The sequence below is a fragment of the Grus americana genome, chromosome 17, assembly GCF_028858705.1.
Source record: "Grus americana isolate bGruAme1 chromosome 17, bGruAme1.mat, whole genome shotgun sequence".
Taxonomy (NCBI): domain Eukaryota; kingdom Metazoa; phylum Chordata; class Aves; order Gruiformes; family Gruidae; genus Grus; species Grus americana.
The window spans coordinates 7932927-7950611 of record NC_072868.1 but is presented as its reverse complement, the minus strand read 5'-3'; the positions used below and the strand labels follow the sequence as shown (position 1 = coordinate 7950611).

Below are 17685 nucleotides of genomic sequence, written 5' to 3'. Positions count from 1 at the left end.
TTCACACTTTCTTCTTATATTTTTTTTATGTAAATGATTAAGGCTTATAAAACTTATATGCTTATAGCAGCTTTCACCCTGGCGGTTTATTCCCCTTAGCACATGTATGTTCAAATCACTAGGGGTCATTTAGCTGTGAGATTGCACAATTTCCTTTTAGTACACATCTAAACTAGGGGCCTCTATCTCATTACGTATGCCTTTTAGATCCACCAAGACCAGTGAAAGGGAACTCTCAAACGGTGCTCTTGTGATTTGCAAGCATTTTACACTGTTCTGTACTTCTGTCAGTGAAATGTTAGCTCCCACCTGGCAGAGGTTGGGCCTCTTATTTACAGATACATCTTTGTGTGTTATAGCTTCAAGGCCCTTTCTTCCAGAAAGTGATTTCTAATACATGGGAAGGAAAGGCAAATGATTTCCTGCTTCTGCCTCCTGCAAAGTGAGTTTGGTCCTTGTGATTCCATTCACGAGGTTCAGTCTCACAGGAAATCTCCTGTAGTCTTGAAAGGGTTGCTTGCATTCATCATGCTCAGGTATCTGGAAAGACAACCTTCATTTACAGCAGGTACTTCAGTAGCAATAAAGATTTCCGTAGGGGGCCAGGAAAGGGGCAAATACAGCGTAATTCATTCTGTATGAGTCCCTGTCTGTGCAGCAAGTCTAGAGCCACAATAATTTGGTGCTACTATTTTAACAAAATACTCTCAGATATATTAACAGCTAGCAATGTTTTTCTTCTTTATATTTCAGATCTTATTTTCTAACATTGAAGACATTCTTGGTGTTCACAAGGAGTTCCTGGCTGCCCTGGAATTTTGTTTACAACCAGAACCTGAGTCTCAGCATGAACTGGGAAATGTTTTCTTAAAATTTGTAAGTACAATGACTTAATGCTATCTGAAAATGCAGTTTCCTGTCATAAGCTCCCATGCCCCTTAGCTAGCCCTAATCTCTAAGGCTTGTGGCAATACTACGACAATGTGTGTCTTGTATGAAAGTTGTAGGTAGGGTGGGAAAAAAACTTGTGAATGAGGTTAGAACAATGGAAAGCACATCAAAATCAGTTAAACAACGAAGTATTTTTAGAAACTCTTCCTTTTCCCATTGAATATTTTTTTTTCCTTTTTTCTCACCCAGCTGATCACATTTTATTGCTGAGAATTTGTCTGCTTTGGTTCCAAATGTTTCAAAAAAGCAGCACAATTTCAAGCAAATGAGTAATTTTTGTGTGTATTTTAAAACAAAAAAAATTTTGAAACCCACAAAGATCAAAATCAAACCCAAAGGACAATACCTCATTTACAGTAGTTAGTGTCTGTGCATACATTTATCCTTCAGTAAAGGAAAGGTAGTGTGAGATGGCTTATCTTGCTGAAATGCAGCACAAGTTACAACACACAGCCTTTTACCATGGAATAAACGAGTACCTGCATTCTGTAGCTCAAAAGCAAATAAAATTTGGCTTTTGGACTCATAATGCTGGCTCAAGAATGCCAGAGACACAAAATGTGAAGTAGTCATATGATACAAATACACTCTGCTAGTTCCAGGTTGTTTAGGGCATTTTGACAAGCTACTTTTGTGTCATCTGACTCTATGCCTCATAGCTGTATTATTTGTTCTCCTACTACATCCATAACATGGTCATGTGTACCTGACCCAGTCAGATTGAAACTGCTAGGTGATCCAGGAAAGCACAGACCCGTACTAGGGATCGTGCAATTGCAGCTTATGATCGTGCCATTGCTTCCCTCATTGTAATTTGTTTCTTATACTGTGAAATTCTTCCTGTGGTAGATTTTTGTTATATTTTTAACTTGGCCCAATTTTCAATCATGTATGTGTGCTATCCTCTGACTAATATGTATATAGAGCATACTGTATATGCAAGCTCAGTTATTATATACACCTAGTTACAAACTGGACTCATTTAAATGCAAAGTTACTTAATTTACATGTATCATAATTTGAAGTTGCACATTTTTCATGTGAAGCAGCCCTCCTGAGATATTTGAAAATTAGAAAGCATGTACATAATAGCCATTTCTTCAAATTCTTATTAACTGCATTAAGCCACAGGCCAACTTTCTATCAAAATATGTTCTATTATGCTTTCATAATCAAAATTCATGCTTTCACAGTTCGTCAGGTCTGAGCGGACAGCAATTACACAGCCATTCATTGCTCATAGAGCTTTACCAACTACCCCCCTTGTTTAATTTTTATTTATGCTGTGACACTTATTAAAATAGTGTCGGAAAGTGTTATATTGAGACCATGCCCAAAAATTGTATCAAATGTGAGGACCGACTGTCAGCTGCTGAAAAACATACTGGTGAACTTAGTTAAAGCCATGAATACACACTAGAATCATTGCCTACCAACAAGATGTGCTGTACTAATATATTAGTATGCATTAGCGAGGGTATCAAAATTAGAAGGCTTTTGAGTGATGCTGTCGAATTGTCTACTTTGTTTCAGAGTGGCGCTGAATAACCAGAAATGTTAACATCCTGTCATTTGACTGAATTCAAGCCTGGTGTTTGTAGTCATTGGCAGTGTTTTCTTGTATATGAACATGTAATTCTGTAATTTTATTACTGTTAAATGTAATAATTATGTAATGTTTCTTATTTATCAAACATGCAACAATACAGGAATTACGAAACTGTAATACATAGGGATGAGTACTGGTGAGAATTTGTTTTCTGATAGAGGCAGTTTGACTGAGATCAGCTTACATTGCTGTCTGTGGAGTGCATTGCAAATAATGTGTACATCCACTGTTTCACGATCCCCTAGGGAAGTAGCAGCTTATGCAGAAGGAAGTAAAACATATATTCGATTCAGAATATATAGAAAAAGCTGGTCTCATCCATAATTACCTTAAGGAAATGCAGGAATACCATTACAAGCATTGTAGTACCTCAAGTCTGAGTAAGAACAGTCAAAAGAAGATTATCAAGAGAGGAGGAAATAATCTGTCCTTGCATGCAGGTTGTGCCTAGGTTTTTAGAAGACAAGCTTCACAGTGGGTATTTGGGAGTGAAGGAGGTGGGGTTTGTGCCCTGTCACAGTGAAGGCTTCCATAGTGAGTCTCCGTTTCCCTAATTGGGGCTGTTCTGATGAAGCAGAGGCATTCATAAAACCCCCCTGTGGCTCAGAAACTCCTGAAGGTGTTTCCATGGTGCTGAAACCAGTTGGGGTTTTTTAAATGATGTACGATATTTTGCCACCCAAGAAGCCCTTGCAGCACACTTGCGGTTTCCTAGAGAAGCCGCCAGCTGTTCTCTTGCAGTGATGCACTCCTGCAAACAGGGCCGAAGAGCTTTTTTCAGAGTGCACATTGTTAGCCAGTTTACCTGGGGAAAACATGGGTAACATACTACTTTGATCTTTCATTTTCAGTAAGGTTCTCTTGTTGTTACAATGTGCTTAGAAGAAGTGCTAGGAAGAACACTCTCAGTCCTGCTTTTTCATTCTCATCAAATGATGGTGTATCCTCAGGGGAGTTTGCAGTGAGGAAGTGACATAAGGCCTGTGAATCTTGGATGTATCGATGTATCTTCTATCATGATCACCTGGCAAGGTCATTCTTAGTCCTGGTTATGAACCCAGTCCTTGTCAGCAGCCAGATGTTAGCACAGGTGCTTTTCTTCAGAAACTCAATGTTAAAAGTGCTCATAAATTTGGTGAATAGCTTGAGAATTCTTGAAGCACTTTTTTTTTTTTTTCCCCAGACACTGTATTTCTTAGTGGTGCATGTTTTCTGTACATTTCCTTGTATCATATATCCTTGATAGGGATCCCCAGATTCCCCATGTGGAGTTCCACCAGACTGCAGTGTTTGGGTCCTGTTCATGAGATCTGTGTATCCTAAATTGCCTCTAATCTACATAGGCCTGACTCTTTTCCTGGTTTACTTTGGCCTAGAAGAGCCTCACTCAACAACAGTCCACTGATCTTCAGAAACAGGCCACTACTTGTAGTTCTTATGAGCCTCCAGGATCAGAGTTGATTGATTTATAATAATGCTAGGGCATTCTTGCCTGGATCTCCAGCTCGGAAGGATTCAGATCTTGAGTAACACTGAAACAAGCAAGCAGATTTGGCGAGGGTTCCAAAAGAGCAATCACTGCACATTGACTTTTTGAAGTATTTTAACAGATGGTGAAATGCACTTGCTCTGATATTCAGGTGTGAAAAAATGTTTTACTTCAGAAGACAGATATTGTTTGTCCTAGTGTGCTCCATTTGATCAGATGATGGTGAGAAGTTCATTGCCTGATGCTAGGTGCTGGAATTTATTCTGGAGTTGTAGTTCAGTATGACAATAACAGACAGTAAAGAACATACTTAAACATTCATTCAAAATCCAATCCACAGCCTCTTCTGGCATGCAGAACAATCTTTGACATCAAAAGGAGCATATACACCCAACTTGGAATGATCATACCTCATCAGTATAGGCTCTTTTGTGCAGGTCATGAAAATGTATGACTGTCTGCAAAGCAGAAGGGCAGACAATTGACAGATGCTTCATTTCTGATATTGCCATATTGCTAGAGGTTTGGTGATGTAATAGCTAGAAACTTGTTCAAGGGAAACGTGTTTTCTCCTCATTTTTAGGAGCAGTGTTGCATGAGTGATCAGTTTTACCGTCTAAGGCATCAGGGATCTTGTTTTGCTGAGAATTATATCTTCTGTTTTGTTTAGTTTTTTCGTGTTGACAAAATTGGCTTCAGCCTGCTTTGGAATGAGACAGTGCCATGCGTTGTTAAAAATATGTCCAAATAAAATTATGACAGTTTTTTAAAATGTCTTATTTGCTTTTTCTAGTCAAAATTCTTTTCAAATTTGCACTAATCTGTGGGCAGTCTAATGGACCCAAAATAACATATTTGGAGAATAAACTATTGGTTAAAGATTTATTTTAACTAAACATCAGAACAGTATAGACTTATTTCTGTCACCAAAATCAGAAGGTCTAGCTGTGTATCCAGCAGACTTGCTGAGTAAGAAGGTGCCATTTTTTTGTGGTCACATCTCTGACCATAATTGCACTTTAATATAGAGTAACTGCAGGTTCAGAATTCCTGGGCTAACATCTGTAATTATGTAACTGATAATTTCCTCACCAGGAGATGGGAGAGTCCAGGACTGAATGTCACCCAGAGAGGAAATTAAACACTTCAGACACTGAGTAATTTAAAGCATAGTTCTCATATTTGTGGGTCTCATGCATGAAGGACAGCTGGAAAAGAATTGATGAAAACACTCTGGTGTGTGTATAATTACTGTACCGACTTGAGCTTTAGCAAAGGGATTTTGTCACGATCTAAATATAACCTCCCAGAACTCCAGGCACTCAAAGCTGCAGTCAGAAACCTGAGCAATGTCATTTTGTGTGCATTGATGTAACGGATGCTGTTGTCTTAATGGTTACTATTTTTAGTTTCAAGCATGCTGCTTGTGTGCACCAGGGAGTTGAGGAGAGGTGAGAGAAGGAAATGTCAGAGAAACTCAGATATCTGTCTTCTCTGTCTTCTCATTCTGTAACTCTCCAGTTTTTATGGTTGAAAACAATCCCGTGCCTCTCAATTGCCTCTTTTCCATTGTGCTATGGACCCTAGCCCTGCCTTTTCCTGCATCTGGTGGTCAGAAGCCTTTGTTTCTTCTCAGCTTCCTGGTATTAAACTCCAGTACTCGTATGAGCAGCTGTAGATGGAGGATAAAAGTCTTGAACATCTGCATTCCAGCTTTTTGCACCATACTCTTTGTGGCTGTTGTTTTATTTGCTTTGTACCATTGTTGTTGCATTTGGACATACATCTATTTATTCTCAATTCTTCCTTTGGAAGTACAAGGAGGGAAAAAAAAAATCATCAGATTAGCGATAAACCAAGCCCAAAAGCATTTTACAGCCTCTGAGCATGTACATGAAGCCATCGAGCACCTGACCAGAATGTCAAATTTTCCTAAACTAAAATTAACACAATTTCTTTTCTATGTGACAATAGTGAAGGGAATGCTCAGTGAGTGCAGCTGTATTCCCATGGATTCATGTTACTTAACTCCTACACTTGGCAGTAGTTGTTTGGATCACTATGAGCCGTCTTAAAAGTAGCTAGATGCTGCAGATATCTTCAGCTAACACAGGGACCTCTGCATCTCTGAAGAATGCTAGGAGTCCAATCAAAACTCAAAAAAAAAAAAAAAATTAACTTCCTACTTCTGGGGAGATGAAAAGGTTCTCATGGAATGTTTTCAGGCCAGGATCCTAAATAGAAAATTAATGATGTCAATGCCACAACTAACTCTGGAGGGCATTGTCTAAATGGCATGGTACCCTGAGATGCCAGCTCTGGAAGCCTCGCGTATTACCCCTGGCAGAGTGCCATGCTAATGCATCTAAATTACTTCTGCTATGCAGAGTAGCTTGTCTGAGTACCTCTGCATGGCACTGCATTGGGGCGTAGAAGCTGACCTGAACCAGGAAAGAAACTACTATTGTGAGAAGCACCCAAAAAATGATGGGTCTTTTTGGCTTCTGAATCATTTTACCTGACTGAAGCCTCATACAGTCTCTTGACCCTCCTTTTATTCCAGTGAATGCAATACTGGAATCTCATAAGATAGCTGCTGAAAGTTCAGCCCTTCCGACAGCCTTGAAAGGATCAACCCCCTCCTTGCCTGATCTGCTCAGGCATGGAAATAGTTATTACTGCTTCTTTTCTGAATCATTTTGGTGTTTCCAGATATGTGATGTTTGCAATGGGTTCAGCATCTCTGATCGTTTTAGTAAGAAGAAGTTGCACTGTCTTTGATTGTGGAGATCAGTGAAGGAGAACTTGATGCTGCCAGCTGACCCTTGTTTCTTAACAGGGATTTCATTCCACTGCATGTGCTGGTGGTGGGTGTGACATGTTCCAGTGTAAGTACGTCAGTCTAGTTGTGAAGCTACCTTTCCCTTCCTTTAATTTCTCTAATGTGTTGGTTATTTTGTGTGTATTTGATGATCTTCCATTTAGGGAACTTGATCTGGACAGCTGACCCACTGTTTAGTATTGCATTGAAATAGTGAAGTCTGCTGCTTGTTTCAGAGCACAGAGTGAACCAGCCCAACTCACAGGGGGTTCCTCCTCAGCCCTGAAAAGCAGGGGATTTCCAGCTGGTTGCTTTGTGTTATAGTTCCCATCCAAATCGCTGAGCTTCTTCAGGCCTTGGTTCTTCCCAGCCACCTCTGTTTCTTCCTCCTGCTGGGGTGCTTAGCGCAGCTCAGAAATGTCAGCCCCCTTGCTCCTGGCTTTATTCTGCTCCTGGCTACTCTGCTGGAATATCCTGGCATGCATGCAAGTATCCCTGAGATAGCAAAATCCACTTTTTCAGCAAAGAATATATTATTTCAGTGATGTGTTAAGAGGAAAAGTGCTGGAAGTCGCTGTGCTCAGAAAACTGATGTTAACTTACAACAGAGTAAGTTAGGAATTAGTGGAACACCTCTATGCATTATTCACATTAGAGGAGTATCACATGCTTCATGTAAACTGCAACCCTAATGCCACTCTGAGTGCATACCCCTGTAAAGAGCTTGATATCAGACTGTTACAAAATAGTCACTCCGGTTTTGTCTGAGTCAATAAATTACTATGTTTTTCCTTGCAGAAAGACAAATTCTTTGTCTATGAGGAGTACTGTAGCAACCACGAGAAAGCACTCAGACTGCTGATGGAATTGAACAAGATCCCAACAGTGAGAACATTCCTCCTGGTAAGCACCTTCTCTAGCACTCTTGACTTAATGATCTGACTTTGCACTGTATTCATAATAACCCTCTGGTATCCTGGGAACGCCAGGCATTTTGCAGATATTACCCGTTCCAGGTATGCAGCACTCAGGATGGATAGGTATTGAAATCACTGATGAGTTCAGGCACAGAACTAAGCGCAGCTCTGGTATGAGTGATGTCAGTGGAAACAGAGAAGATTTAAAAAAAAAAATAATTTTTTTTTAAAAGAAGCAACAGAAAATTCGAGCAAAGATTGTGAAAGGAGTAATCAGCAGGGCTGTGACTAGTTCCCAGTGGATCTGATTCCCGGCTCAGTTGTCCGACCAATTCACCATCTGCAGACCCACCAGAGAAAATGTGGTCTGCTTCTGACACCCTTTTCCCCATGAGTCCAGTTGTGGGCGAGAAATGTAGTCTGGGTGAATTGCTTTGACTGCGTCATTGCTGCTTGTATCAAAAATAACCCAACTCCCCATCCAACCCATGATGTATTAGTATCTATGTTGGGAGGGACTGTGGCATACAGCCTTCAAATGCCTCTATAGAGGCTGGGCTGGGAGGAGAAGCAACCAGTAGACAGTGCCTTCTGCCCAACATTCCTTATTTTTCTTTTTCTTGGATGTTTCTCCTCATATCCTTCACCCCAATTCTGCTTGATTTTTTTGAGTGTCTTGTTTTCCTGGCCATGGATGCATGGCATTTGGAATGGGGTTGGCATGTAGGTGAGGCACTAATTCAGCACATTAGCTTTTTTCCTTAGTAAATGCTATGAGGTAAAAGAAAGGCTGGCTTTTTGCAAGGCACATGCTCTTCTTTCTGCTCTTCTTCTTTCCTTTCTGCCAAAGGTCTGCTCTCTTTCCCAATATAGTACGGCAAAAGAAAACTTCTGCATAGATGTCCGTCACAAGCAGGGCCAGAGCATTCTTTTAGCCACAAAATACAGGCCTCGGAGGGAGCAGCAGGGACAAGCACTCCTGCTATTGGGTAGTTAGAATCTCTTTCTCATGTCTGAGTTTTAATGAACTTTGTTAAACCATTAGTTTGAGTCACCAAATGATCCCTTCCCCTGTTCTTGTGTTCCTCTGGGTGCTTCTGGTGAGGAAGACTAATGAGAAAGAGTAGAGACAAAAGTGCGTGTAAACAGTATCCTTTCCAACACTCAGAGTGTTCTCCTGCTTCCACTGGATTGGCAAAAGCCTCCTGCCTGTGTTACTGGCAGCAGCTGGCAAACTGATTACAAGGCACATAAAAGATGTCACACTGTCTGCTGTGGGTTGCTGCAGCACCTGAATCCAAGAGACTCTTAAAATAGCAGTAAATATGAAACGAGAGGCTACACGGAAGTGTCTGCTTTGCTGTGACTGCTGTCATTTCTTCCAGGCCTCCCTTCTTTCCTGCCTCCTAAAGCCAGTGCTATAATGCCACTGTGCAGAGAAAGCTGCATAAAAATACAAAGCTTTGCTTGTGAGGATAGATTTGGCCTGATTGCCCCCTCACAGCTGCTGAAATATAGAATGTGGGAATGTGTTTGAAAAATCAGTGAGTGTTAAAGGGCAGTTTTGAGCCCAGAGCTAGAGAGAGGGCTGAAAGAAGAGACGGGAAGGACTGAATCACTTGAGACTTGGAAAATTGGACAGGGAGCATTGTGAGCTGGTAGCCAACGTCACAGATCTAGAATAGCCTGGGGAAAGGTTATTCTACAGACGATTGTCTGTAAAAATACCAGTTAGGACTAATGAGATTTATGTATATCTATGAACATTCCTTGAAGAGGAGGACTGTTGAACTACAGCCAAAAACCCACTAAATTTGAGTGTGTCTGAGCCACAGCACGCATTTCACAGGGGAAAATGTTATCAGTGATGCCCCAAAGCAAGCATATCTTGGCTGAACTGAATTTAAACTTCAGCTTCTGTTGACAGGACAGGTTTGCAACTGGGGTGATTTTTTGGAGCAAAGTTGTCCAGATTCATGGTCGAACATAGGAATGTAGACTAGTTTATCTGAAATAGATTTGAAGTCCATTGGAGTTCACTACCTGTCTCTGGTAGTAGCCAATGACAGAATCTTCAGGGAAACGTATGAAAAGCTTACAGTAGGTCAGTATTTTTTTATCACACAGAGATTACAGGTTATTGTGACAAAATAAAGACATGTCAAGGACTGTAGAATTATTTTATTTTTTTTATGCCTACCCAAGTCTTATACTGCTCTTCCATGTCAATCCTGAGAAATGAATTTCCATAATATACTGAGAAGTTGAACATCACTTGTTTTGAGGCAGCGTGCGCAAATTTATCTGTGAAATGGTTCTTCTGGAATGCAGGGCCCCTCCAAATTTGTGTGAGCTCATTGTGTGAGTATTGCAAGGGTTGATCAGTTGCTGCTTCTGTTCCTCAACCTAAAATCTATTTGGACTTGGAGTTCTAGGTAGAGAAATGCCCTTCATCTTTCTGTTTGGAAGTCGCAGAGCTTCACAAAATTAATCCTGAAATCCATTTTTTTTTTTTTTTTTAAAATGACCATCCAAAGTAATGAAACCCGTTTTCCTTAAATTTCATTGCCTCTTGCACCTCCTACCTACAAGGTAGCCCTGCCTGCATGTCCCATAGCCTTTTTTGCTGGGCAAGCAGCAATGTTGGCTGTGACTGGTTGAGAGCTACATGTGTGCTGGTTAGCCGGCCAGTGCGCCCATGCTGTTTGTCCAGCTGTGCTTAGACATAATGTTTTGCCAGAGTATTGGTGGATGTGATGCAGATGACTCATTTATTTCAATTCTACTTCGATTTCCTTCAGACATAAGGATTGAACTAGAGTTAATTACATGATTACTAGCTAGTAGGCTTTATTTTAGCCTTCAAGAGTTTTCTGGACCAACAGTGAAAACTTTGCATGATGAACAAAGACAAACGGTCATATCAATTGTGAGGGTAGGTTGGATTCTTTTGGTGCATCTAGGTTTGCTGATTGTCATCATATTGTTATGACATTTTTTGAGTCACCAGCTGTTTAATATTTCTCTGGGAAGATACCTTTCTACACAGCCGCTGTTATCCACAGTGTTATCCAAATTCTGTTTTGCTGATGCACAAAGAACTTTGCAGGCTTGATGGCTGTATTTCAGTGGTGAATGAAGTCTCGTTTCCTGTATCTTAAGGTGTGGCAAAGTGCTTTCTGACTGTAATACATGTTATAGGAATACAAAATCATGTCAAAGATCATCTGAAAGCTTTGTGTCTAAGGTAACATTTGTTTCATTTTGATTATAGGGTTGCATGCTTTTGGGAGGCAGAAAGACAACAGACATTCCACTAGAGGGTTATCTGCTGACTCCAATTCAAAGAATTTGCAAATATCCACTTCTGCTTAAGGTAAACCAAACAAAGTATTTCTCTAGATGACAGTTTTATTCTTGGCATGATTCTGCAAGTTTTTAGCTTGGACTTCTGTTGTCACTGCTACCTTCCTAGTTTGCACTAAAAGTTGGATCCTCTCTGAAGGAAATGGCTTTTTATGGGTACAACCAAAAAGCTGGCTGATGCTGACAGGCTGCTAAATCTTGTAATAGTGTGGGTAAACCAGAATAATGCCTTTTGACTTCAGTTCTCTTCAGATGTTTACGAAAGCTTAAAGAGTGCTATTTTAGCCACTTCCTGAAAAGCTGTGTTCAGATAGAATCGTCCCAGTGTTCTGAGGGGCTGGATGGCTCTGGGGACTGGAAATGGGATACATCTTTCATCATGAGGTCTCTAGTTTTGAGTGTGTTCAGGTCAGTAATGATCAAAATCTAGTATTATCTGACAGCTGTTTGGCGGCTTGTTTGAAAACTGTTTGGTCGTCTCATCTGAGTTCCCAATGGACGGGTGTCATTGCAGAAATGACTACTGCAATTGGCACTAATTGGCCCCCTTGCTAGTATTCTTACCTAGGAGCTAAAGAATCAAAGACCTAAAAAGAGCTAACTTGTCTCTCATCCCTCCTGGCCAGGGCTGGGTCACACGCCTGGTGGGGACAAGGAGAGGGAGAAGGAGGAAGCAGTTTCTGGGAGAGCTTGCATCACTCATGGCCTTGTAGCTACTCTGTGGCTAACAGCCATCATACAGTGATGTCAGTCTCTTTCTCAATCAGAGTAACATTACATTTACTGAAAGAAAATTAATTATTTAAAAATATAAGAAGAATTTGCCTCATATTTTGAAAGAAAGGTCCCTTCCCAAGTTGTGGAAGAGAGTAAGGATTCTGTGGTGAGCTGGTGCTCTCAGTCACAGGCTGACGACATGAATCAACTGTATGTCATGTAAAGCTATTGCAGTGCTGTGTCCATACATTCAGCACGAATAAGGGTTTTCATAGGTACAAGCTGGTTAGCTCAGTACTGATCTCTTGTTCCATTTAAAATTGTTTGTTTCATCTGATAAATGTTTAAATTTTCTTTTCTCTATTTTCAAAATATGTCTTTCCTACAGGTGGAACCATTCTGTTGTCTGTGCAGCAAACCCATCTCACAGCAGACATGCACGCACCATTCCTTATGGACCTAGCTACTGGGATTTATGTCTATACAGCTAGTTTATCAGTCCAGTCAATCTATCTGCAACTCCACTTACAGTTTGAACAAGCAAAAGCACACGCAATTTAGGCACATAGCAGGAAAAGCTAATGAGTGAGACTGCTACGAGCATTTCTTCCACCGTATTAATAATAGTCAAGACAGGGCAAGGATGCGTAGGTCAGGAAAGCACGTAAATGGCTCCAGCTCTGATTTATCTTCAGAGAGGACTGGTTGTGTAGAGATATTCGAAAACCTAACGATGCCTCAGTTTAAGTCCAGTGTGTTTATTTGGGATTAGTGTGGAGAGAATTTGGTGCCTATTCAGTCTGTGGATCTGCATGATGACTGTGAGCAACATCCATGTGCACAGAAAGGGAGTTCCTATGGCATCTGATACAGTAAACAGGCCAGGGGATGTGGGGACCTTAAAACGTGCATTCCTGACCAAGTATTTTGATAGCGTTTATGCTTTCTTGTTTTTGGTCTGTGGTGTGTTGCATGATTGTTATCTAGCTGCGTGTTCAAGACTGAAAGTCAGAGATTGTTTTGATTCCTTCCAGAGATTCCTTTTCTATTTTCCAAGAAACTTCAACCAGAGGAAATAGTGGCTGGGTTCTTTCTTTTGAACTGATCTCTACGTTTGTGCTGTTACTAAAAGATGAAGTGTTAATCTTCTCCAGATTTCCTGTCATGGTTACCCTTTGTATGAAGGGAGTCATTAATGGGTACAGAGCCTGACGACCAGGTTCCTTCATCTATTTGTTCCATGCTGGAAACATCTTAAACCAGCCAGAGTGGCCAGTATCTGTACCCTTGCTATGCTAATCTGAAAGTGATCTTTAACCAGTTTTATCCCAGTATTTTCCAAACTTTTTGGACCAAAAGATCACTGTGTTAGCACTCAGTGTTTCTCATATTTTACTCTGTGTCCTTGATAAACTTGAAGTAGCTCTGAAGTCATTGTGGTTTCTTGTATCAGATCTCAATATATGGGCCACCAGTCATCTCTGGAGCACAGTTTGGGGATCATTTCTTGTGCACCTCAGTGCCTCTTCTTTTTCTCTTTTTAGTATGACTTGGTTGCTGAATCCCCCCCCTGCTAATCAGACCTGCTTAATTTCTAAGCTGTTTGGAAAACCTAATTATGAGTGGTAGACTTCTATCAGTTTGCATAATCTGTAGACTTTTCATCTACTGACAGAAGCTTTACTTGCAAATTAAAATCCCTATTCTGTTTTAAAAGGTCTTCAAAATACTAGAATGGCAGAACCTGCCAATACTACAAAATTTTGTGAAATCTCAGGGCTTTTACTCAAATGAGTAAAAGAAAAACACCTAAAAGAAACACATGCTTTTAATTACAAGGTAGTATCGTCATCGATGCAATGGCATTTTGGTATTCTTCAGCTTAAATTTTCCCATTCCTCTGTACCATTCCAGGGCAGGTCTTTTGGAAAATACGGGGTTCTGTATCAAGGATTGGAAGAGCTATGAACCGACCAGTTTATCTTGCTTTTCTTCAAGAATTTGTTTTGCAGGGGAGTAGTAAACAAAAGATTAGAACAAAATAAATATTTCTAAACCATAATTCAAATCTTTTCAAGTTCAATGACAACCGAAACTGTTGTGCTCTGAGGATCAGATTTTGGCCTGTGGATATAAACTAGTGGTTTCCACTTTCTCACATGAGCATGGCTGTATGTGTCAGAAGGCCTACTGGCACAAACCTCCCTTCTTTGAAAGCCAAAACCAAGACCAGCAAGGCTAAGACTGAAACAGTTTCTTGCCTTCTAGCCACAGTGAGGTAGAATAAAGATTAAATTTATCCTCTGATGCCAACACTGTGCCTGCCTTCTGGGATGGGACCCTGGTGTTTGGCTCTCCTGTGCTTCACCCAGACATATGCCTACTTTTCGAACAAATAGCCATGAAGGGAGTGAACAGGAGGAGCTGTGACAAGGCGTCTTGTGTTGTTGCATTCCATTTTTCTATGGATTTCTTTTTGTATACAGGCTGATATAAATCACACACTGTTCACTATTTGAAATTTTCTGGACAGGAAATCAAAGTTTTAAGAAAAAGCTGAGGGGAATTTAATAGAATCACAGAATGGTTTGGGTTGGAAGGGACCTTAAAGCCCATCTAGTTCTAACGCCCTGCCATGGGCAGGGACACCCTCCACTAGACCAGGTAGGCCAAAGCCCCATCCAACCTGGCCTTGAACACTTCCAGGGATGGGGTTTCAGTTAGGCAACAAATCTGCCTTGGTCAGTGAGATTATGCCATTACTAGGGGTTGTTTAGCTCAGAAAATATCTGTGATCATTAGAAAGTATAGTTTATGCTGATTTTCAAAGGTAGTGAATTCATAGTGAATAAACTAGATCACATTCAATACTTGTTTGATACTTGCTAGCACAGAATTACCAGAGTAGGCACAAATGTTCCAGACAGTAGAACAGCTGAGGGAAAATACAGGCCGATGTTAGTCAGCGTGTTAGTGCTGACTGGGAAAATGCAACTCTCCAAGCAAGCAAAAAAAAAAGTAGATTTAAAAATAACACAACCCTCAAATTAAATGTTTGCTCTCCCTTTGCTACTGAACTGCAGTTACTGCTCTTGAAATAGCTGGTTTGTATTCAAGGGGATTGGATCTTATTTTATCTAATTCCCAGGGCAAACAGATACTATTGTGTTCCAGCTGATGAGAAAAGTCATAGACCAGAGCTATCCTACTTTCCTCTTTTACTTTGTTTTTAGCAAGAGTTTGTGAACATCCAGATTTTCTGATAACTTTGATATGACCTTGTTCTAGCAAAAGTATTTAGTATAGCTAAGTAGTTAGGTTTGATAAAGATAGTATGAACACAGTAATTCATACTTGTCCGTGTTTGAAAGTCAACCTAAATAGTAGGGTAAGGCACATATTTAAAATACTATAACTATTTTTATATAATACCATATGGACGTATTCTTCAGAGTAATAGCACCTACCATGGAATTAATTTGGGTTACTTAATTAGGAATAATATACTGGAATATCTCCAAGTGCAGATATACCTCAAGCATATATTACCAATAATTTCCAACATAAAGTATGGCATCCTGCAGTTGGTGATCTTTTAGTTTTCTTATCCTCTGATGAAACTATTTGGTTTTTTAACTAACAAATGATGGAGACAGAGCAATGATTCAAATGATGGTAATTGATAATTTAAAATTTTACTTGTAGTTTCCATTTTTTGTGAACCAAACATTGCAGCTTTGGCTGACTGTAAACAGGTTTTTTGGTTGTTTTTCGTGTGTTTGTTTTTAAATTTTAATTGCTTTCTGTGGAAGTCTGTCTAATTTTTGAAGGGTGAGACTCAAACCTAGCCATGGTGTTTCATAATCTCTGTGCAAATAGAGCAGTAATGTTATTAATATTTTTGTCCCTAATACAGTTTTTATCTGCTTCAGACAGCATGCAAGAAAATGAGCACAGAATTTGTTGGTCGCTAAATTAGTTTTATCCCCAGTCGAAACCCTTACTAATATAACTTCCGCTTCTTTTTCTTGCTGTCAAAGTTCAGCAAATGATTTGAAGTCCATTTGGGGATGTAGGAGGTCTGAATCTATGTTGGCAATGAGCTTCATTATAAAATTTCCTTACGAGTTAGAAAGGGGCTTGGACAAGACTTGAACAAAGCAAAACTGCGCTTGCTGTGATGGGCATTATGATTTGATAAGAAGAAAAGAAGCAAAAGCAACCAGATGCACAGACCTTGAGAGCACAGACTGTGTGAGTGACTTAAAACTCCAGTGCGTGTATGTACACCGGATAGCTTGCCAAGTAAATATTTCTAGCAGAACGTTTTTGATTAAGGCAGCTCTGTCTCACCGATAATAATTGTATGACTCTGTATTAATTAATGTGAACTATACTACTAAAGAGTAGAAGCAGCTGTTGCATAAACCAATTGCTGAACAAAAATAGCCTTTTTTCCTTAATAAAGAGCAAAAAGAATACCCTGGGGGAATGGTGATCATGAGTTAATCACACCATTGGGGGTGGGGATTTAGGAGCCCTGTTTCTGTCTCCTTCCTCCCAAGGCAGGAGGAATGTGCAGCACATGATAGCCGCACCCCTACGGCTCCCCATAGCCCAGTGCATGTCACAGAGGTGGTTTCTTGTTTGATGTCAATTCTCTTAAGGAATTGCTCAGACTCCAGCCAGAAATGCACATTCCACCTCTGATCCTTTAAAAATATCTCAGAATGTACACAACTCCATGGACGATTTAGGGCAGTAACTACGTATTGCTTCATGTGATGGAAGACTCATTGGTCCTAGGAGGGAAAGAAAAACTTGGATGCAAAAAGCGGAGTGACTGGATTCAGAATCCTCTTGAAAGGGAAGGCCCAAGATTGAGGCACACGTGGGCCTTAACTGCAGCGCCTGGACTTTGAAAGGGAAGGACGGGAAGCCAGTGCTGTGGATACAGAACAGGGTGAAAAAAGGTTAACACACCATCCCCCTTCTCCTCCCTCTCCATTTCTTTCAGACCTGTTTAAGGAACAGAACCTTCTAATTGGCCATAATTGAATATATTTAATCTTTGGGGGTTCGTTTTGGTTTGTTTTTCCCCTTCCCTTTTTTCCCCCCTCCAACAAAAGTGGTGTTGCTTTTAGATTCATAACATTGCCTGGTTGAAATCCAACTCTATGTAGCACAACATTAAAAATTATATATACCCTACAGAGTTGTAAGGAACACTGCCAATTTATAAATCATACTTGTCTTCCGCACTTTTTATATATAATCACAAATAACTGGTAATATTTATAAAACTGGAAACATGTTTTTGTTACGTTTTAATTTAGCATATGTCATAGATTTGATGGCACATTGAATATAATCTGTTTTACTGATTTATTGTTGCTTGTCTGGTCTTTACCCTGCAGAAACATTGACATAAATTACAAATTTTAAAAATATACAGAATATAAAAACCTGCTATGATTGGCAGGTACACAGACAGAGCCTGGTGTAACATTTATTTTCTGGTTAGTTTAAGTGGAAAATAAATTTTAATACAAGCAAATCTTGAAAACTGTAAAATACAAATATAAAACTCCTGGAAACACTTATATTCACAGAAAGTTGGGGGTGTGTTTAATAAAAAAGCATATTTTGGAGCTGAACTGTTTATAAACACAACTTTTGGAACTGATGAGCAGAGAAACGTTGTCTTTATCTCTGTCATCCTCAGATGTTCAGTAAGTAACCAACGGATGTATCTCTGAAACCATATTTTGTGTATGTACTGGTTTGTAGTGCAAAGCGAGACAGCCTGGCGAGC

At 40.0% G+C, this 17685-nt stretch overlaps 1 protein-coding gene across 2 annotated transcripts in view; it reads left to right on the top strand.

Moving 5' to 3' along the window:
- The window catches only part of PREX1 (phosphatidylinositol-3,4,5-trisphosphate dependent Rac exchange factor 1), a 168185-nt gene that overhangs the window by 71902 nt on the left and 78598 nt on the right, over nt 1-17685 (top strand). For both annotated transcript variants that reach the window (XM_054845124.1, XM_054845125.1), the window contains exons 3-5: nt 754-876; nt 7669-7773; nt 11062-11163. In XM_054845124.1, the coding sequence (XP_054701099.1) occupies nt 754-876; nt 7669-7773; nt 11062-11163 (330 nt within the window). The remainder of the gene's footprint in view (nt 1-753; nt 877-7668; nt 7774-11061; nt 11164-17685) is intronic.